General features: G+C 35.3%; 1 protein-coding gene across 1 annotated transcript in view; it reads right to left on the reverse strand.

Annotated features, from left to right (window-relative positions):
• The window catches only part of LOC145898347 (sushi, von Willebrand factor type A, EGF and pentraxin domain-containing protein 1-like), a 30,017-nt gene that overhangs the window by 6,300 nt on the left and 936 nt on the right, over positions 1–22,781 (reverse strand). The window contains exons 3-41 of the mRNA XM_082986774.1: positions 22,455–22,563; positions 22,256–22,326; positions 22,096–22,152; positions 21,905–22,018; positions 21,629–21,811; positions 21,147–21,329; positions 20,189–20,371; positions 19,831–20,013; positions 19,045–19,230; positions 18,692–18,883; positions 18,395–18,580; positions 17,355–17,546; positions 17,058–17,243; positions 16,033–16,224; positions 15,736–15,921; positions 14,691–14,882; positions 14,394–14,579; positions 13,346–13,537; positions 13,049–13,234; positions 12,001–12,192; positions 11,704–11,889; positions 10,656–10,847; positions 10,359–10,544; positions 9,311–9,502; positions 9,014–9,199; positions 7,972–8,163; positions 7,675–7,860; positions 7,145–7,330; positions 6,824–7,009; positions 5,398–5,583; positions 5,077–5,262; positions 4,112–4,297; positions 3,792–3,977; positions 2,824–3,009; positions 2,504–2,689; positions 1,890–2,075; positions 1,569–1,754; positions 599–784; positions 278–463 (exon numbers count right to left, since the gene is read on the reverse strand). Coding sequence (XP_082842900.1) covers positions 278–463; positions 599–784; positions 1,569–1,754; positions 1,890–2,075; positions 2,504–2,689; positions 2,824–3,009; positions 3,792–3,977; positions 4,112–4,297; positions 5,077–5,262; positions 5,398–5,583; positions 6,824–7,009; positions 7,145–7,330; positions 7,675–7,860; positions 7,972–8,163; positions 9,014–9,199; positions 9,311–9,502; positions 10,359–10,544; positions 10,656–10,847; positions 11,704–11,889; positions 12,001–12,192; positions 13,049–13,234; positions 13,346–13,537; positions 14,394–14,579; positions 14,691–14,882; positions 15,736–15,921; positions 16,033–16,224; positions 17,058–17,243; positions 17,355–17,546; positions 18,395–18,580; positions 18,692–18,883; positions 19,045–19,230; positions 19,831–20,013; positions 20,189–20,371; positions 21,147–21,329; positions 21,629–21,811; positions 21,905–22,018; positions 22,096–22,152; positions 22,256–22,326; positions 22,455–22,563 — 6,903 coding nt within the window. The remainder of the gene's footprint in view (positions 1–277; positions 464–598; positions 785–1,568; positions 1,755–1,889; positions 2,076–2,503; positions 2,690–2,823; positions 3,010–3,791; positions 3,978–4,111; positions 4,298–5,076; positions 5,263–5,397; positions 5,584–6,823; positions 7,010–7,144; positions 7,331–7,674; positions 7,861–7,971; positions 8,164–9,013; positions 9,200–9,310; positions 9,503–10,358; positions 10,545–10,655; positions 10,848–11,703; positions 11,890–12,000; positions 12,193–13,048; positions 13,235–13,345; positions 13,538–14,393; positions 14,580–14,690; positions 14,883–15,735; positions 15,922–16,032; positions 16,225–17,057; positions 17,244–17,354; positions 17,547–18,394; positions 18,581–18,691; positions 18,884–19,044; positions 19,231–19,830; positions 20,014–20,188; positions 20,372–21,146; positions 21,330–21,628; positions 21,812–21,904; positions 22,019–22,095; positions 22,153–22,255; positions 22,327–22,454; positions 22,564–22,781) is intronic.

The raw sequence follows: 22,781 nt of genomic DNA on the forward strand, positions 1-22,781 counted from the left end.
ATCACATTAAAGCGACAAAATAAAAAAAGTGATTCAATTTTAAGGTATTCAAAAACGAGTGTGACGTAATAATATTAAGTGACGCGATGACGTTCTGCACGTGGCGACACAACCAACATTTTAAATATTTTGTGGTTTCGTTGCTAGATGTTGTTGATAAGAATAAAGTGTGAGCATAAAATTAAGCTTTCAATTCAAAACAACATAAATATACAGGAAGGACATCAAATTAATAAAAATTATGAAACAGTTTGAAACCAGTTTACAGTGGACTTACACATTGGACATGACGGCAAAGAAGCACCAGTTACAGACCATGTACCATCATCCTGGCAAGTATTCATGGTTGTACCAGTTGGTGTTGAACCATCATCACATGAGTAAGTAGCTTGTGTTGTTCTTGCATAAACACCAGTCACCGGTAAAAAAGTACCATCATCAATCGATGGAGGTGGACAACATTCTAAACAAAACCAGAACATCAACAATTAAGCGTTTTGTGACAAAACACAAACGGCACCCAAAAGAAATATCTGATTAAAATGCCAGAATAAACTTTTCTGAAAACAAAACCAGAACCAATGTACACCAAAATTACCATTTTCTCGACACTGTGGGAATTCAGTCCACACTCCAGAATTTTGACAGGTTACTGAAGTACTTCCTACCAAGGTATAACCAGAGGAACATACATATGTTACTGTGGGATTTACTGCTGATGAGTAAGGTCCAGTAGTGGGTGTAACACTTTGTACATTGGTAACAGTTGGAGGGTCAGAACATACTGAAAGCAAAAGCAACATTATTAATATACAACCATAGGCACCAAGTGGTTGAAGTCACAGAGCTGCAAACTAATGGTTTAAGTGATAAAAAGTTTCAGCAACTTCTTATGGAGAAAACCTACATGAGAATTTGACTTCATTATGTAATGGTTTTGCCATCAAACTTGGTGCAATAAAACGTTTTCATTTCACAGAATGCACAAACGATTATTACGTAATAATATTAAGTGACGCGATGATTTTGTGTGTTAGTAGAAACCCTAAGATATCTAAAATCAACATATACATTCGACATAAGTAATCTTGCAATTAATGCATGGATTAATTTGATGACCTCCATAAATAACCTTGATAGTTTGTAAAACTTATGTTTAACTGTGGTTTAATAACGAATAAAACAAACGAAACAATGGTTTGTCTCGCAGAAAGTTTCAGCATATTTTTTTTAAAAGAAACATGTTTTTGATTTTATCTTTCGCTTACCATGGTTTCACTCAAAAACCATATCACATTAAAGCGACAAAATAAAAAAAGTGATTCAATTTTAAGGTATTCAAAAACGAGTGTGACGTAATAATATTAAGTGACGCGATGACGTTCTGCACGTGGCGACACAACCAACATTTTAAATATTTTGTGGTTTCGTTGCTAGATGTTGTTGATAAGAATAAAGTGTGAGCATAAAATTAAGCTTTCAATTCAAAATAACATCAAAATACAGGAAGGACTTAAAATTAATAAAAAAAATGAAACAGTTTTGAAACCAGTTTACTGTGGACTTACGCGTTGGACATGACGGCAAAGAAGCACCAGTTATAGACCATGTACCATCATCCTGGCAAGTATTCATGGTTGTACCAGTTGGTGTTGAACCATCATCACATGAGTAAGTAACTTGTGTTGTTCTTGCATAAACACCAGTCACCGGTAAAAAAGAACCATCATTAATCGATGGAGGTGGACAACATTCTAAACAAAACCAGAACATCAACGATTAGGCGTTTTGTGACAAAACACAAACTGTATCCAGAACAAATATTTAATAAAAATGCCAGAATTAACTTTTCTGAAAATAAAACCAGAAACAATTTACACCAAAATTACCATTCTCTTTGCACTGTGGAAATTCAGTCCACACTCCAGAATTTTGACAAGTTACTGAAGTACTTCCTACCAAGGAATAACCAGAGGCACATACATATGTTACTGTGGGATTTACTGCTGATGAGTAAGGTCCAGTAGTGGGTGTAACACTTTGCACATTGCTAATAGTTGGAGGGTCACAACATACTGAAAGCAAAACCAACATTATTAATATACAACCATAGGCACCAAGTGGTTGAAGTGACAGAGCTGCAAACTAATGGTTTAAGTGATAAAAAGTTTCAGAAACTTCTCATGGAAAAAACATACGTGAGAATTTGACTCCAGTATGTAATGGTTTTGCCATCAAACTTGGTGCAATAAAACGTTTTTATTTAACAGAATACAGAAACGAGTGTGACGTAATAACATTAAGTGATGCGATGACGTTCTGCACGTGGCGAGACAACCAACATTTTAAATATTTTGTGGTTTCGTTGCTAGATGTTGTTGATAAGAATAAAGTGTGAGCGTAAAAATAAGCTTTCAATTCAAACTAACATAAATATACAGGAAGGACTTAAAATTAATAAATATTATGAAACAGTTTTGAAACCAGTTTACTGTGGACTTACGCGTTGGACATGACGGCAAAGATGCACCAGTTATAGACCATGTACCATCATCCTGGCAAGTATTCATGGTTGTACCAGTTGGTGTTGAACCATCATCACATGAGTAAGTAACTTGTGTTGTTCTTGCATAAACACCAGTCACCGGTAAAAAAGAACCATCATCAATCGATGGAGGTGGACAACATTCTGAACAAAACCAGAACATTAACAATTAAGCGTTTTGTGACAAAACACAAACTGTATCCGGAACAAATATTTAATAAAAATGTCAGAATTAACTTTTCTGAAAATAAAACCAGAAACAATTTACACCAAATTACCATTCTCTTTGCATTGTGGAAATTCAGTCCACACTCCAGAATTTTGACAAGTTACTGAAGTACTTCCTACCAAGGTATAACCAGTTGCACATACATATGTTACTGTGGGATTTACTGCTGATGAGTAAGGTCCAGTAGTGGGTGTAACACTTTGCACATTGGTAATAGTCGGAGGGTCAGAACATACTGAAAGTAAAACCAACATTATTAATATACAACAACAGGCCCCAAGTGGTTGGAGTGACAGAGCTGCAAACTAATGGTTTAAGTGATAAAAATTTTCAGCAACTTCTTATGAAAAAAACATACGTGAGAATTTGACTCCAGTATGTAATGGTTTTGCCATCAAACTTGGTGCAATAAAACGTTTTTATTTAACAGAATACAGAAACGATTGTTACGTAATAATATTAAGTGACGCGATGATTTTATGTGTGAGTAGAAACCCTAAGATATCTAAAATCAACATATACATTCGACATAAGTAATCTTGCAATTAATGCATGGATTAATTTGATGACCTCCATAAATAACCTTGATAGTTTGTAAAACTTGTGATCAACCGTGGTTTAATAATGAATAAAAATCACGAAATAATGGTTTGTCTCGCAGAAAGTTTCAGCATATTTTTATAAAAGAAACATGTTTTTGATTTTATCTTTCGCTTACCATGGTTTCACTCAAAAACCTTATCACATTAAAGCGACAACATAAAAAAAAGTGATTCAATTTAAGGTATTCAAAAACGAGTGTGACGTAATAATATTAAGTGACGCGATGACGTTCTGCACGTGGCGACACAACCAACATTTTAAATATTTTGTGGTTTCGTTGCTAGATGTCGTTGACAAGAATAAAGTGTGAGCGTAAAAATAAGCTTTCAATTCAAAATAACATCAAAATACAGGAAGGACTTAAAAATAATGAAAATTATGCAACAGTTTGAAACTAGTGTACTGTGGACTTACGCGTTGGACATGACGGCAAAGAAGCACCAGTTATAGACCATGTACCATCATCCTGGCAAGTATTCATGGTTGTACCAGTTGGTGTAGAACCATCCTCACATGAGTAAGTAACTTGTGTTGTTCTTGCATAAACACCAGTCAACGGTAAAAAAGAACCATCATCAATCGATGGAGGTGGACAACATTCTAAACAAAACCAGAACATCAACAATTAAGCGTTTTGTGACAAAACACAAACTGCATCCAAAAGTAATATTTAATTAAAATGTCAGAATCAACTTTTCTGAAAACAAAACCAGAAACAATTTACACCAAATTACCATTCTCTTTGCACTGTGGAAATTCAGTCCACACTCCAGAATTTTGACAAGTTACTGAAGTACTTCCTACCAAGGTATAACCAGAGGCACATACATATGTTACTGTGGGATTTACTGCTGATGAGTAAGGTCCGGTAGAAGGTGTAACACTTTGCACATTGGTAATAGTCGGAGGGTCACAACATACTGAAAATCAAAAGTAACATTATTAATATACAACCATAGGCACCAAGTGGTTGGAGTGACAGAGCTGCAAACTAATGGTTTGAGAGATGCCAGGTTTCAGAAACTTCTTATGGAAAAAACATACGTGAGAATTAGACTCCAGTATGTTATGGTTTTTCCATTGGTGCAATAAAACGTTTTTATTTAACAGAATACATAAACGATTATTACGTAATAATATTAAGTGGCGCGTTGATTTTATGTGGGAGTAGAAACCCAAAGATATCTAAAATCAACATATGCATTCGACATAAGTAATCTTGCAATTAATGCATGGATTAATTTGATGACCTCCATAAATAACCTTGATAGTTTGTAAAACTTGTGATCAACCGTGGTTTAATAACGAGTAAAAAACATAAAATAATGGTTTGTCTCGTAGAAAGTTTCAGCATATTTTTTATAAAAGAAACATGTTTTTGATTTCATCCTTCGCCTACGATGGTTTCACTCTAAAGCCTCATCACATTAAAGCGACAAAATAAAAAAAGTGATTCAATTTTAAGGTATTCAAAAACGAGTGTGACGTAATAACATTAAGCGACGCGATGACGTTCTGCATGTGGCGACACAACCAACATTTTAAATATTTTGTGGTTTCGTTGCTAGATGTTGTTGGTGAGAATAAAGTGTGAGCGTAAAAATAAGCTTTTAATTCAAAATAACATCAAAATACAGGAAGGACTGAAAATTAATAAAAATAATGAAACAGTTTAGAAACCAGTTTACTTTGGACTTACGCGTTGGACATGACGGCAAAGAAGCACCAGTTATAGACCATGTACCATCATCCTGGCAAGTATTCATGGTTGTACCAGTTGGTGTTGAACCATCATCACATGAGTAAGTAACTTGTGTTGTTCTTGCATAAACACCAGTCAACGGTAAAAAAGAACCATCATCAATCGATGGAGGTGGACAACATTCTGAACAAAACCAGAACATCAACAATTAGGCGTTTTGTGACAAAACACAAACTGCATCCAGAAGAAATATTCAATTAAAATGCCAGAATTACCTTTTCTGAAAACAAAACCAGAAACAATTTACACCAAAATTACCATTCTCTTTGCATTGTGGAAATTCAGTCCACACTCCAGAATTTTGACAAGTTACTGAAGTACTTCCTACCAAGGTATAACCAGTGGCACATACATATGTTACTGTGGGATTTACTGCTGATGAGTAAGGTCCAGTAGTGGGTGTAACACTTTGTACATTGCTAACAGTTGGAGGGTTAGAACATACTGAAAGTAAAACCAACATTATTAATATACAACCATAGGCACCAAGTGGTTGAAGTCACAGAGCTGCAAACTAATGGTTTGTGTGAAAAAAGTCACAGCAACTTCTTATGGAAAAAACATACGTGAGAATTAGACTCCAGTATGTTATGGTTTTTCCATTGGTGCAATAAAACGTTTTTATTTAACAGAATACATAAACGATTATTACGTAATAATATTAAGTGACGCGATGATTTTATGTGTTAGTAGAAACCCCAAGATATCTAAAATCAACATATGCATTTGACATAAGTAATCTTGCAATTAATGCATGGATTAATTCGATGACCTCCAGAAATACCTTGATAGTTTGTAAAACTTGTAATCAACCGTGGTTTAATAATGAGTAAAAAACACGAAATAATGGTTTGTCTCGTAGAAAGTTTCGGCATTTTTTTTTAAAGAAACATGTTTTTGATTTTATCTTTCGCCTACGATGGTTTCACTCTAAAGCCTCATCACATTAAAGCGACAACATAAAAAAAAGTGATTCAATTTTAAGGTATTCAAAAACGAGTGTGACGTAATAATATTAAGTGACGCGATGACGTTCTGCACGTGGCGACACAACCAACATTTTAAATATTTTGTGGTTTCGTTGCTAGATGTTGTTGATAAGAATAAAGTGTGAGCGTAAAAATAAGCTTTCAATTCAAAATAACATAAATATACAGCAAGGACATAAAATTAATAAAAATTATGAAACACTTTGAAACCATTGTGTGAGCTGCAGACAGATGGCCACTGTTTAGACCTAAAAAGTCTCATCAGTGCAGCTGGTGTGATTATAAGACGAACTTTGCTGACCAAACGGCCAAGCAAAGACTTCCACTTTGTGGTGACTATACAATCACCGTCATCCGTTGGGCACAAAACTAGGTGCAACCTTACGGAGAAAACAAGGTGGAAACACTATGGCCATGATTATTGTGACATGGGGCCTGACGGCACTATTCGTTGAGCTTTGCTTGCATTACTATTGGTTAACTCCGTTGTGTTGTTTTTTAGCGATACCGATGATGCCTGCACAGACAGGCATATGTCGTAGAAACTTGAAACAGACAGACGACTTAGGATTATTTATCATTTTCTGCATTGATCCGTTACTAAGGCTCTCTCAGCCATAGAGACTACACAGGCGATTCAAAGAAATCAAACTCCACTTTGCTTATAGTTTGAAAGAAGTTTACTGTGGACTTACGTGTTGGACATGACGGCAATGAAGCACCAGTTATAGACCATGTACCATCATCCTGGCAAGTATTCATGGTTGTACCAGTTGGTGTTGAACCATCATCACATGAGTAAGTAACTTGTGTTGTTCTTGCATAAACACCAGTCACAGGTAAAAAAGAACCATCATCAATCGATGGAGGTGTACAACATTCTAAACAAAACCAGAACATCAACAATTAGGCGTTTTGTGACAAAACACAAACTGTACCCAGACAAAATATTTAACTAAAATGCCAGAATTAACTTTTCTGAAAACAAAACCAGAAACAATTTACACCAAAATTACCATTCTCTTTGCACTGAGGAAATTCAGTCCACACTCCAGAATTTTGACAAGTTACTGAAGTACTTCCTACCAAGGTATAACCAGTGGCACATACATATGTTACTGTGGGATTTACTGCTGATGAGTAAGGTCCAGTAGTGGGTGTAACACTTTGCACATTGCTAATAGTTGGAGGGTCACAACATACTGAAAGTAAAACCAGTCGAGGGTTTGCAACATTGTTAATACACAACCATAGCAACCATGAAGTGCCAGCAATAAACTTTTATCGTGATTGCATTTGATAAGTTTCGTAAACAATAAAAACTGAAAAAATGTACTAATTTTAAAAAGAGCAATAGCAAAGAATAAAGCAACGTGACAGATACTTACGTGCAATTGGCCACTAGATGGGTATTATACAAACTGTTGTGCACCTGCACCCAACCTTTCATACCTCCATAGAGGGCGTCATATCAGTTTAAGAACCCTTGGCTAATTCACTTAATGATGCACTTAAATAAACCACATCAGCTCTAACAAACACTTACGCGCAGGACATGTTGGCAACGAAGCACCAGTTAAAGACCAACTTCCATCATTCTGGCAAGTATTCATGGTTGTGCCAGTTGGTGTTGAACCGTCGTTACATGAGTAAGTAACTTGTTGATTTTCAGCATAAAAATCTTCTACTGGTGCCAAGGAACCATGATCAATCGCTGGAGGTGAATAACAAACTACAAACAAAAACACAATCACAACAAAATCATATTATGTGGCATCTGGTACTTTGTTCAAGACAAATGTGAAAGTTAAAAGTTTTACATTTATTCCAAAACAAAGCATACCTGCACCACATGTTGGTAGATTAGCACCAGCTACAGTTAAAGACCATGTGCCTGAACTTAAACATTGATTCATTGTGGTCCCAGTTGGTGTTTCACCATTAACACATGAGTAAGTGACCATTTCTCCATCTGCATAAACATCCTTGATTGGACTAAATGTTCCATCAGTAATGGTTGGTGGTGGTGGACATTCTGACACACAAGATACCGGTTTAATAAAAGTTGTACAAAAGGTAATTAATTTTTCTTTTTTCTATCAAACAATTCAAAAAAGAATAACTAAGCAAAAACATCCTAGAACAAAGAAAAACAAAAACAATCCCTCAAGATTTGCTCAAATCAACAAAAAATCTCCATTTTAGGAAAGTATTCATTATTTTGAAATACCTTATAGTTTACATAAAGATAATATTAATATTTTACAATATTTTGGACATATTTGTGCCCCCTTAAATCAGTGGTTCTAAAACTTTTTAGTCAGGCTCTCATTACATTATTTATCAAAACTTGCGATCCCAATTCTTCGTAAGAAATCCAATTCAAAAACATCATTTCGATTATTTTTAACATCAATCATTAACAGAAGGGAAGGGGCCGTGTTTTCGAACCAGATGTTTAAATGCATGGTTTTGTCAAAACCCATGCAAACAGTGGGTTGGTTACACATTTAAGTTTGTTCCATGCTCGGTCAAGTACAAAACAACTAGCCAGTAAGCTAAAATTATTTTCGTCAACATAACGACTATTAAAGCATCACAGCAACCATTGTGAGTAAGTTTAATTGAGGGGGAGTTCTTGTAACCCCGTTTTACCAACAAACAGCCCAAACTTTCCTATAATTTATTGTAAAGTTTTTGCACACAGAAATACTAAACATGGATATATCACAGATTGGTCACTAGATGGGTTTTATAGAAACTGTTGTGCGCCTGCACCCAATCTTTCACACCTCCATAGAGGCGTCATCCCAGTTTAAGAACCCTTGGCTAATTCACTTAAAGATGCACTTAAATAAACAACAACAGCTCTAACAAACACTTACGTGCAGGACATGTTGGCAACGTAGCACCAGTTAAAGACCAACTTCCATCATTCTGGCAAGTATTCATGGTTGTGCCAGTTGGTGTTGAACCGTCGTTACATGAGTAAGTAACTTGTTGATTTTCAGCATAAAAATCTTCTATTGGTGCCAAGGAACCATGATCAATCGCTGGAGGTGAATAACAAACTACAAACAAAAACACAATCACAGCAAAATCATATTATGTGGCATCTGGTACTTTGTTCAAGACAAATGTGAAAGTTAAAAGTTTCACATTTATTCCAATACAAAGCATACCTGCACCACATGTTGGTAGATTAGCACCAGCTACAGTTAAAGACCATGTGCCTGAACTTGAACATTGATTCATTGTGGTCCCAGTTGGTGTTTCACCATTAACACATGTGTAAGTGACCATTTCTCCTTCTGCATACACATCCTTGATTGGACCAAATGTTCCATCAGTAATGGTTGGTGGTGGTGGACATTCTGACACACAAGATACCGGTTTAATAAAAGTTGTACAAAAGGTAATTAATTTTTCTTTTTTCTATCAAACAATTCAAAAAAGAATAACTAAGCAAAAACATCCTAGAACAACAAACATAAAACAAAAACAATCCCTCAAGATTTGCTCAAATCAACAAAAAATCTCCATTTTAGGAAAGTATTCATTATTTTGAAGTACTTTATAGTTTACATAAAGATAATATTAATACTTTACAGTATTTTGGACATATTTATGTCCCCTAAAATCAGTGGTTCTAAAACTTTTCAGTCAGGCTCTCGTTAACATTATTTATCAAAACTTGCGATCCCCACTCTTCGTAAGAAATCCAATTCAAAAACATCATTTCGATTATTTTTAACATCAATCATTAACAGAAGGGAAGGGGCTGTGTTTTAAAACCAGATGTTTAAATGCATGGTTTTGTCAATAAAAATGCAAACGGTAGGTTGGTTACACATTTAAGTTTGTTCCATGCTCGGTCAAGTACAAAACTACTAGCCAGTAAGCTAAAATTATTTTCGTCAACATAACGACTATTAAAGCATCACAGCAACCATTGTGAGTAAGTTTAATTTAGGAGGAGTTCTTGTAATCCCGTTTTAACAACAAACAGCCCAAACATTCCTATAATTTATTTTAAAGTTTTTGCACACAGAAGTACTAAACATGGATATATCACAGATTGGCCACTAGATGGGTATTATAGAAACTGTTGTGCACCTGCACCCAACCTTTCACACCACCATAGAGGGCGTCATATCAGTTTAAGAACCCTTGGCTAATTCACTTAATGATGCACTTAAATAAACAACATCAGCTCTAACAAACACTTACGTGCAGGACATGTTGGCAACAAAGCACCAGTTAAAGACCAACTTCCATCATTCTGGCAAGTATTCATGGTTGTGCCAGTTGGTGTTGAACCGTCGTTACATGAGTAAGTAACTTGTTGATTTTCAGCATAAAAATCTTCTATTGGTGCCAAGGAACCATGATCAATCGCTGGAGGTGAATAACAAACTACAAACAAAAACACAATCACAGCAAAATCATATTATGTGGCATCTGGTACTTTGTTCAAGACAAATGTGAAAGTTAAAAGTTTTACATTTATTCCAAAACAAAGCATACCTGCACCACATGTTGGTAGATTAGCACCAGCTACAGTTAAAGACCATGTGCCTGAACTTAAACATTGATTCATTGTGGTCCCAGTTGGTGTTTCACCATTAACACATGTGTAAGTGACCATTTCTCCTTCTGCATACACATCCTTGATTGGACCAAATGTTCCATCAGTAATGGTTGGTGGTGGTGGACATTCTGACACACAAGATACCGGTTTAATAAAAGTTGTACAAAAGGTAATTAATTTTTCTTTTTTCTATCAAACAATTCAAAAAAGAATAACTAAGCAAAAACATCCTAGAACAACAAACATAAAACAAAAACAATCCCTCAAGATTTGCTCAAATCAACAAAAAATCTCCATTTTAGGAAAGTATTCATTATTTTGAAGTACTTTATAGTTTACATAAAGATAATATTAATATTTTACAGTATTTTGGACATATTTATGTCCCCTAAAATCAGTGGTTCTAAAACTTTTCAGTCAGGCTCTCGTTAACATTATTTATCAAAACTTGCGATCCCCACTCTTCGTAAGAAATCCAATTCAAAAACATCATTTCGATTATTTTTAACATCAATCATTAACAGAAGGGAAGGGGCTGTGTTTTAAAACCAGATGTTTAAATGCATGGTTTTGTCAATAAAAATGCAAACGGTAGGTTGGTTACACATTTAAGTTTGTTCCATGCTCGGTCAAGTACAAAACTACTAGCCAGTAAGCTAAAACTATTTTCGTCAACATAACGACTATTAAAGCATCACAGCAACCATTGTGAGTAAGTTTAATTTAGGAGGAGTTCTTGTAATCCCGTTTTAACAACAAACAGCCCAAACATTCCTATAATTTATTTTAAAGTTTTTGCACACAGAAGTACTAAACATGGATATATCACAGATTGGCCACTAGATGGGTATTATAGAAACTGTTGTGCACCTGCACCCAACCTTTCACACCACCATAGAGGGCGTCATATCAGTTTAAGAACCCTTGGCTAATTCACTTAATGATGCACTTAAATAAACAACATCAGCTCTAACAAACACTTACGTGCAGGACATGTTGGCAACAAAGCACCAGTTAAAGACCAACTTCCATCATTCTGGCAAGTATTCATGGTTGTGCCAGTTGGTGTTGAACCGTCGTTACATGAGTAAGTAACTTGTTGATTTTCAGCATAAAAATCTTCTATTGGTGCCAAGGAACCATGATCAATCGCTGGAGGTGAATAACAAACTACAAACAAAAACACAATCACAGCAAAATCATATTATGTGGCATCTGGTACTTTGTTCAAGCCAAATGTGAAAGTTAAAAGTTTCACATTTATTCCAATACAAAGCATACCTGCACCACATGTTGGTAGATTAGCACCAGCTACAGTTAAAGACCATGTGCCTAAACTTGAACATTGATTCATTGTGGTCCCAGTTGGTGTTTCACCATTAACACATGTGTAAGTGACCATTTCTCCTTCTGCATACACATCCTTGATTGGACCAAATGTTCCATCAGTAATGGTTGGTGGTGGTGGACATTCTGACACACAAGATACCGGTTTAATAAAAGTTGTACAAAAGGTAATTAATTTTTCTTTTTTCTATCAAACAATTCAAAAAAGAATAACTAAGCAAAAACATCCTAGAACAACAAACATAAAACAAAAACAATCCCTCAAGATTTGCTCAAATCAACAAAAAATCTCCATTTTAGGAAAGTATTCATTATTTTGAAGTACTTTATAGTTTACATAAAGATAATATTAATACTTTACAGTATTTTGGACATATTTATGTCCCCTAAAATCAGTGGTTCTAAAACTTTTCAGTCAGGCTCTCGTTAACATTATTTATCAAAACTTGCGATCCCCACTCTTCGTAAGAAATCCAATTCAAAAACATCATTTCGATTATTTTTAACATCAATCATTAACAGAAGGGAAGGGGCTGTGTTTTGAAACCAGATGTTTAAATGCATGGTTTTGTCAATAAAAATGCAAACGGTAGGTTGGTTACACATTTAAGTTTGTTCCATGCTCGGTCAAGTACAAAACTACTAGCCAGTAAGCTAAAACTATTTTCGTCAACATAACGACTATTAAAGCATCACAGCAACCATTGTGAGTAAGTTTAATTTAGGAGGAGTTCTTGTAATCCCGTTTTAACAACAAACAGCCCAAACATTCCTATAATTTATTTTAAAGTTTTTGCACACAGAAGTACTAAACATGGATATATCACAGATTGGCCACTAGATGGGTATTATAGAAACTGTTGTGCACCTGCACCCAACCTTTCACACCACCATAGAGGGCGTCATATCAGTTTAAGAACCCTTGGCTAATTCACTTAATGATGCACTTAAATAAACAACATCAGCTCTAACAAACACTTACGTGCAGGACATGTTGGCAACAAAGCACCAGTTAAAGACCAACTTCCATCATTCTGGCAAGTATTCATGGTTGTGCCAGTTGGTGTTGAACCGTCGTTACATGAGTAAGTAACTTGTTGATTTTCAGCATAAAAGTCTTTTACTAGTGCCAAGGAACCATGATCAATCGCTGGAGGTGAATAACAAACTACAAACAAAAACACAATCACAACAAAATCATATTATGTGGCATCTGGTACTTTGTTCAAGACAAATGTGAAAGTTAAAAGTTTTACATTTATTCCAAAACAAAGCATACCTGCACCACATGTTGGTAGATTAGCACCAGCTACAGTTAAAGACCATGTGCCTAAACTTGAACATTGATTCATTGTGGTCCCAGTTGGTGTTTCACCATTAACACATGTGTAAGTGACCATTTCTCCTTCTGCATACACATCCTTGATTGGACCAAATGTTCCATCAGTAATGGTTGGTGGTGGTGGACATTCTGACACACAAGATACCGGTTTAATAAAAGTTGTACAAAAGGTAATTAATTTTTCTTTTTTCTATCAAACAATTCAAAAAAGAATAACTAAGCAAAAACATCCTAGAACAACAAACATAAAACAAAAACAATCCCTCAAGATTTGCTCAAATCAACAAAAAATCTCCATTTTAGGAAAGTATTCATTATTTTGAAGTACTTTATAGTTTACATAAAGATAATATTAATACTTTACAGTATTTTGGACATATTTATGTCCCCTAAAATCAGTGGTTCTAAAACTTTTCAGTCAGGCTCTCGTTAACATTATTTATCAAAACTTGCGATCCCCACTCTTCGTAAGAAATCCAATTCAAAAACATCATTTCGATTATTTTTAACATCAATCATTAACAGAAGGGAAGGGGCTGTGTTTTAAAACCAGATGTTTAAATGCATGGTTTTGTCAATAAAAATGCAAACGGTAGGTTGGTTACACATTTAAGTTTGTTCCATGCTCGGTCAAGTACAAAACTACTAGCCAGTAAGCTAAAACTATTTTCGTCAACATAACGACTATTAAAGCATCACAGCAACCATTGTGAGTAAGTTTAATTTAGGAGGAGTTCTTGTAATCCCGTTTTAACAACAAACAGCCCAAACATTCCTATAATTTATTTTAAAGTTTTTGCACACAGAAGTACTAAACATGGATATATCACAGATTGGCCACTAGATGGGTATTATAGAAACTGTTGTGCACCTGCACCCAACCTTTCACACCACCATAGAGGGCGTCATATCAGTTTAAGAACCCTTGGCTAATTCACTTAATGATGCACTTAAATAAACAACATCAGCTCTAACAAACACTTACGTGCAGGACATGTTGGCAACAAAGCACCAGTTAAAGACCAACTTCCATCATTCTGGCAAGTATTCATGGTTGTGCCAGTTGGTGTTGAACCGTCGTTACATGAGTAAGTAACTTGTTGATCTTCAGCATAAAAATCTTCTACTGGTGCCAAGGAACCATGATCAATCGCTGGAGGTGAATAACAAACTACAAACAAAAACACAATCACAACAAAATCATATTATGTGGCATCTGGTACTTTGTTCAAGACAAATGTGAAAGTTAAAAGTTTTACATTTATTCCAATACAAAGCATACCTGCACCACATGTTGGTAGATTAGCACCAGCTACAGTTAAAGACCATGTGCCTGAACTTGAACATTGATTCATTGTGGTCCCAGTTGGTGTTTCACCATTAACACATGTGTAAGTGACCATTTCTCCTTCTGCATACACATCCTTGATTGGACTAAATGTTCCATCAGTAATGGTTGGTGGTGCTGGACATTCTGACACACAAGATACCGCTTTCACAAAAGTTGTACAAAAAGTAATTGATTTTTCTTTTTTCTATTAAACAATTCAAAAAAGCATAACTAAGCAAAAACATCCTGGAACAAAAAAAAATAAAATAAAATCCCTTAAAATTTGTTCAAATCAACAAAAAAATCTCCATTTCAGGAAAGTATTCATTATTTTGAAGTACATTATAGTTGACATACAGATAATATTAATATTTCACAATATTTTGGACATATTTATGCCCCCTAAAATTAGTAGTTCTAAAACTTTTTAGTCAGGCTCTCGTTGCATTATTTGTCAAAATTTGCGATTCCCACTCTTCGTAAGAAATCCAATTCAAAAACATCATTTCGATTATTTTTAACATCAATCATTAACTGAAGGAAAGGGGCTGTGTTTTAAAACCAGATGTTTAAATGCATGGTTTTGTCAAAACCCACGCAAACAGTGGGTTGGTTACACATTTAAGTTTGTTCCATGCTCGGTCAAGTACAAAACTACTAGCCAGTAAGCTAAAATTATTTTCGTCAACATAAAGACTACTAAAGCATCACAGCAACCATTGTGAGTAAGTTTAATTTAGGGGGAGTTCTTGTAATCCCGTTTTACCAACAAACAGCCCAAACTTTCCTATAATTTATTGTAAAGTTTTTGCACACAGAAGTACTAAACATGGATATATCACAGATTGGTCACTAGATGGGTTTTATAGAAACTGTTGTGCGCCTGCACCCAATCTTTCACACCTCCATACAGGGCGTCATTCCAGTTTAAGAACCCTTGGCTAATTCACTTAAGGATGCACTTAAATAAACAACAACAGCTCTAACAAACACTTACGTGCAGGACATGTTGGCAAGGAAGCACCAGTTAAAGACCAACTTCCATCATTCTGGCAAGTATTCATGGTTGTGCCAGTTGGTGTTGAACCATCATTACATGAGTAAGTAACTTGTTGATTTTCAGCATAAAAATCTTGTACTGGTGCCAAGGAACCATGATCAATCGCTGGAGGTGAATAACAAACTACAAACAAAAACACAATCACAACAAAATCATATTATGTGGCATCTGGTACTTTGTTCAAGACAAATGTGAAAGTTAAAAGTTTTACATTTATTCCAAAACAAAGCATACCTGCACCACATGTTGGTAGATTAGCACCAGCTACAGTTAAAGACCATGTGCCTGAACTTGAACATTGATTCATTGTGGTCCCAGTTGGTGTTTCACCATTAACACATGTGTAAGTGACCATTTCTCCTTCTCCATACACATCCTTGATTGGACCAAATGTTCCATCAGTAATGGTTGGTGGTGCTGGACATTCTGACACACAAGATACCGCTTTCACAAAAGTTGTACAAAAAGTAGTTGATTTTTCTATTTAACAGTTCAAAAAAGCATAACTAAGCAAAAACATCCTGGAACAAAAAAAATCCCTGAAGATATGCTCAAATCAACAAAAAAAATCTCCATTTCAGGAAAGTATTCATTATTTTGAAGTACATTATAGTTGACATACAGATAATATTAATATTTCACAATATTTTGGATATATTTGTGTCTGTTAAAATTAGTAGTTCTGAAACTTTTTGGTCAGGCTCTCGTTACATTATTTATCAAAACTTGCGATCCCCACTCTTCGTAAGAAATCCAATTAAAAAATATCGTTTTGATTATTTTTAACATCAATCATTAACAGAAGGGAAGGGGCTGTGTTTTAAAACCAGATGTTTAAATGCATGGTTTTGTCAAAACCCATGCAAACAGTGGGTTGGTTACACATTTAAGTATGTTCCATTCTCGGTCAAGTACAAAACTAGCCAGTAAGCTAAAATTATTTTCGTCAACATAACGACTATTAAAGCATCACAGCAATTATTGTTACTAAGCTTAATTTAGGAGAAGTTCTCGTAATCCCATTTAACAAACAAATAGGTCAAGCTTTGCAATAATTTATGGTAATATTTCTGGACACAGAAATACTAAACATGGATAGATCACCAATTGGCCACTAGATGGGTTTTATAGAAACTGTTGTGCGCCTGCACCCAATCTTTCACATCTCCATAGAGGCATCATTACAGTTTTAAGAACCCTTGGCTAATTCACTTAATGATGCACTTAAATAAACAACAACAGCTCTAACAAACACTTACGTGCAGGACATGTTGGCAATGAAGAACCAGTTAAAGACCAACTTCCATCATTCTGGCAAGTATTCATGGTTGTAACAGTTGGTGTTGAACCATCATTACATGAGTAAGTAACTTGTTGATCTTCAGCATAAAAATCTTCTACTGGTGCCAAGGAACCATGATCAATCGCTGGAGGTGAATAACAAACTACAAACAAAAACACAATCACAACAAAATCATATTATGTGGCATCTGGTACTTTGTTCAAGACAAATGTGAAAGTTAAAAGTTTTACATTTATTCCAATACAAAGCATACCTGCACCACATGTTGGTAGATTAGCACCAGCTACAGTTAAAGACCATGTGCCTGAACTTGAACATTGATTCATTGTGGTCCCAGTTGGTGTTTCACCATTAACACATGTGTAAGTGACCATTTCTCCTTCTGCATACACATCCTTGATTGGACCAAATGTTCCATCAGTAATGGTTGGTGGTGCTGGACATTCTGACACACAAGATTCCGCTTTCACAAAAGTTGTACAAAAAGTAATTGATTTTTCTATTAAACAATTCAAAAAAGCATAACTAAGCAAAAACATCCTGGAACAAAAAAAATAAAATAAAATCCCTTAAAATTTGTTCAAATCAACAAAAAAATCTCCATTTCAGGAAAGTATTCATTATTTTGAAGTACATTATAGTTGACATACAGATAATATTAATATTTCACAATATTTTGAATATATTTGTGTCTGTTAAAATTAGCAGTTCTAAAACTTTTTGATCAGGCTCTCGTTGCATTATTTGTCAAAATTTGCGATCCCCACTCTTCGTAAGAAATCCAATTCAAAAACATCATTTCGATTATTTTTAACATAAATCATTAACAGAAGGGAAGGGGCTGTGTTTTCGAACCAGATGTTTAAATGCATAGTTTTGTCAATTAAAATGCAAACGGTAGGTTGGTTACACATTTAAGTTTGTTCCATGCTCGGTCAAGTACAAAACTACTAGCCAGTAAGCTAAAATTATTTTCGTCAACATAACGACTATTAAAGCATCACAGCAACCATTGTGAGTAAGTTTAATTTAGGAGGAGTTCTTGTAATCCCGTTTTACCAACAAACAGCCCAAAATTTCTTATAATTTATTGTAAAGGTTCCGCACACAGGAGTACTAACGTGGATAAATCACCGATTGGCCACTAGATGGATATCATAAACACATTTGCACCACTCTACCCAAACTTTCAACCTCGCTAGGAGCGGCGATCCCCCGCACCAGGTAAAAAAAACGGCTAAAGCACTTCATGAAACACTCAGACAAACAAAAACAACTCTAACAAACACTTACGTGCAGGACATGTTGGCAACGTAGCACCAGTTAAAGACCAACTTCCATCATTCTGGCAAGTATTCATGGTTGTAACAGTTGGTGTTGAACCATCATTACATGAGTAAGTAACTTGTTGATCTTCAGCATAAAAATCTTCTACTGGTGCCAAGGAACCATGATCAATCGCTGGAGGTGAATAACAAACTACAAACAAAAACACAATCACAACAAAATCATATTATGTGGCATCTGGTACTTTGTTCAAGACAAATGTGAAAGTTAAAAGTTTTACATTTATTCCAAAACAAAGCATACCTGCACCACATGTTGGTAGATTAGCACCAGCTACAGTTAAAGACCATGTGCCTGAACTTGAACATTGATTCATTGTGGTCCCAGTTGGTGTTTCACCATTAACACATGTGTAAGTGACCATTTCTCCTTCTGCATACACATCCTTGATTGGACCAAATGTTCCATCAGTAATGGTTGGTGGTGACGGACATTCTAAATCGTTAAGATTCTTAATTGGGAATATAGCTACATACATACACATTTAGCGATTTAATAGGTTTAATGTATACTACTACTATTTGCTCGTTACAATAATTTAAGGATACTGAGTAGTGCATTAACCATACCTATTTATATTTGTGTTTGTGACTTACGCGCACGACAGGTTGGTAAAGAAGCACCTGTTACCGACCAAGTTTCATCATTCTGACAAATGTTTGTGGTTGAACCGGCTGGAGTTGAACCATCATCACATGAGTAAGTTGCCACATCATTTTCATTGTAAGTTTGCTTCACTGGTTGAAATGAACCATGAACAATGGAAGGAGGTGGAAAGCACACTGAAACATAAACAACCATCATCGCACTAACCATTACAATTATTATGATAACAACCATCAAAACCAGCAAAATACCAACCACCACAACCAACAAGATACCAACCATCACAACCAACATGATAGCAACCATCACAACCAACAGGATACCAACCATCACAATCAACAAGATACCAACTATCACAACCAACAAAATACCAACCATCACAACAAACAAGATACCAACCATCACAACCATCATGATCACAACCAACAAGATACCAACCATCACAACCAACAAGATACCAACCATCACAACCAACAAGATACCAACCATCACAACCAACAAGATACCAACTATCACAACCAACAAAATACCAACCATCACAACCAACAAGATACCAACCATCACAACCAACAAGATACCAACCATCACAACCAACATGATACCAACCATCATAATACCAACCTTTACAAACCCTCAAGTGCTGTTCTGGTTTTGAAATCCAGTGGATGGACTCATGTCAATGGAATTTCATGTTTTATATTTACACGATAGTTAACCGAATTACAACCACAGTTCTTAATTCACAAATTATTTGAATAAAAATAAGTTTACAATACTTTTAATGTCTTCCACACATGTTGGAGTTGCAGACCAAGCTTTGTTAAGTTGACAAGTTGAAACAGGTGAACCATGCATTATGTAGTTGTTGTTGCACTGGTAAGTAACAGAGTCACCAGGACGAAATGTGCCACTAGGTGGATCCACTGAGCCCATTGTAATACTTGGAGGGTTTGGACAAACTGAAATCAACAAACAATTTCTCAACAAAATATATTTGACTTTTCTGGCTGAGAACAGAGCTTAGCACAATACTTTAAAGGACATTTCTTGTCAAAGACCATTTCCATTTAACAGATTTTATTCAAACCGTATTTACAAACATTAGCATGATTATTTTATTCCAGATCCACCAACCTATTAAACTACAACTTTGTGAGTTTGGTGGATTCCATGTTTTATCATCTTGGCATGTGATTTCTATGGCTCCAATCAGCTCATACCCAAACAGACACGTGTAACTCACACTTACACCAGGGACGAAACGGGAATTGACTGGACTGTAACTTCCACCAGATACAGAAATGGGTGTTGGGCATTCTGATGAACAAAATGTTAGTTTATGAAATACTTCTAATTGCATAGCAGGACATTTTGTGAAGGGTTGCAGATAGTTGGTGAAAAAATATGCATAAATACATATCTCAACTCTTTTGGATTCACTCGATTTGACTTTGATTGAGTTTATTAAATTGTTTGCAAATTCATATTGTACAACACAAAAACTTTGTATTGGTTTCATAATTATATATTAAATCCACAAACCGATCTGTGGACAGCTCAGATGGATTTTTATTGAGAAAAATATATTTCGCCTAAAAAAGGCAGCATCAGTTTCTCCAACTGCCAAAAAGGAAAGGCAAAAAGAAAAAAGTTAAGTACCTAACACAAAAGGTTATTGGTTTCATACTATTTATTTTAGATATAAAATCAGTAGTTTAAACTTTACTGGATCATGGAACCAAGCCACCCTGGCAGGCTGTTGATCGATTACAGCGTGTATATGGTTGCTAAGTATGCTCAACACAGATCCAACTTAGTTTTTTTACGTTGCTTCTGTGTTTTGCCTTCCACAGAAACTGATGATGACATTTTCAGGCCAAAATATATTTTTCGAATTTTAAACATCTCAAAAGCTGTCTGCCAGATTGATTTTTTTCTGTTTTTACTCAGTAACTATTTGTTACAGTTCACTTTTATGTCAATAGCTAGCATGTAAATACCAGAATCAATTAGATAAATTTGTTAAAAAAATACAACCTTAAACCGAAAAAAATAGTTTTTTGTAACCAATGGGTTATTTGTAATAGAATACCTCTGAGTAGACATTGTGGCGGAGTTGATTCACTCCATTCCCCATCTGACTTGCACAAGTTTACATCATTTCCCGATATGTCGTATCCGTTATTACATAAATATGTCACTGTTGTACCAGGGTAGTAAGTGAATTGGTTTGGAGAATAACTTCCCTGATTTAATGTTGGTGGAAAGCCACAAGCTGGAATGATAACAAAAAGATTTTTAAAAAAGATGGGGACAAGCAAGAAAATTTTGGGAAAACATTTAATTTTTTTTGCAAAACCAATTCATTTATATATATGTATATATATGTGTGTATGTATGGAAAAGAGCCATGTCCATAATAATCATTGACAGTTAGAAACCCAAAGGCTTGATGTTGACTGAAAGCTACCACAAAGTGAAAATTTATATGCTTGCTTGTTTTAAAGGCAACGTTGGGGATTTTCGATAAATGAGTCCTCTATACTTGGTTAGGTAAGAATGTAAGTTGCTTACTGTTGATCCGACATGAAGGAGCCACAGTTTTGGTCCATGTTCCATCATTTAAACAATCAATAGTTGGGTCACCTTCAAGAGTGTATGTATCTGGACATGTGTAAGTTACAGTGACTGGGAATTGGTAAGTTGGAAGCTGAGGTTGGTAGCTTCCTATTATAATCGCTGGCGGTGGCCCACATTCTGGAGATGAAATAAATATTTTAGTTTAAATGAAATAAATTTTGTGTGCATTTGGACAAAAAAACTTTAATATCGCGGATTGTTATGGATTACCTTTGTAGCAGAGATCCCCAAATGTGCCAGCAGGACAAACACAAGTAAAACCATTTATTTTGTCTTCACAACTTCCACCATTCAAGCAGGGATTTGATTCACATTCATTTATGTCTGTTAATGTTTAGCAAATTCATACATTAATTCCAAGGGGCAACATTGACATATCCATGTCTTGATATTTAACTTACCATCACACCTTGGGGGGTTGACAAAACCTGGAGGGCATTCAGTTCTTAACCGGATAACTGTAAATGTCAAGGTTTTAAATGTTTTAGTTTTAACTCCAATTAAACATTGCAATGTTGTGTATTAAAGGGTAGAGATTAACATGCTTCATTGCACACTGACCTTTATAAGATGTGTGGTAACAAAATCTCAAATCAGAATCCCAGCAACAAGCCCATCGCATACAGCTTACTCTATACACAATACAATACCCAACAATTTTTTTAATTATCTTTCTGTTTAGATGAAACTAAAGTTGCATTCAAACAGGTTGACTGACAGAAGATTTATATTTTACGCAACTAAATGAAACAAATTAAACCTGCTTGTTAGAAATATGGACCCACATCTTACACGTGTGGAAGTTTCCTGGCAAGTTGCTCGTTGGAAACGACTGCCTGGATAGTTGGGTTCTCCACCAAACTCAATAGCTTCAACAAAGTAATACAACTTAAAAAATGTTCTTAAGTACAGGGTCTGATTATATTTATTCAGTTACTTTTCCCTGATACATCACTGTGGATTATTAACCTTCATTTATTCATTAAAAATATGCAGTCAAAACCAACTTCTACCAACAGAGGTCATCGAAGTAATCGTCACTATTTTGAACACCCAAAGCGTTTACTTTAATTTTCAACATATAGGA

The sequence above is a fragment of the Ascidia mentula genome, chromosome 4 (assembly GCF_947561715.1).
Source record: "Ascidia mentula chromosome 4, kaAscMent1.1, whole genome shotgun sequence".
Classification (NCBI taxonomy): Eukaryota; Metazoa; Chordata; class Ascidiacea; order Phlebobranchia; family Ascidiidae; genus Ascidia; species Ascidia mentula.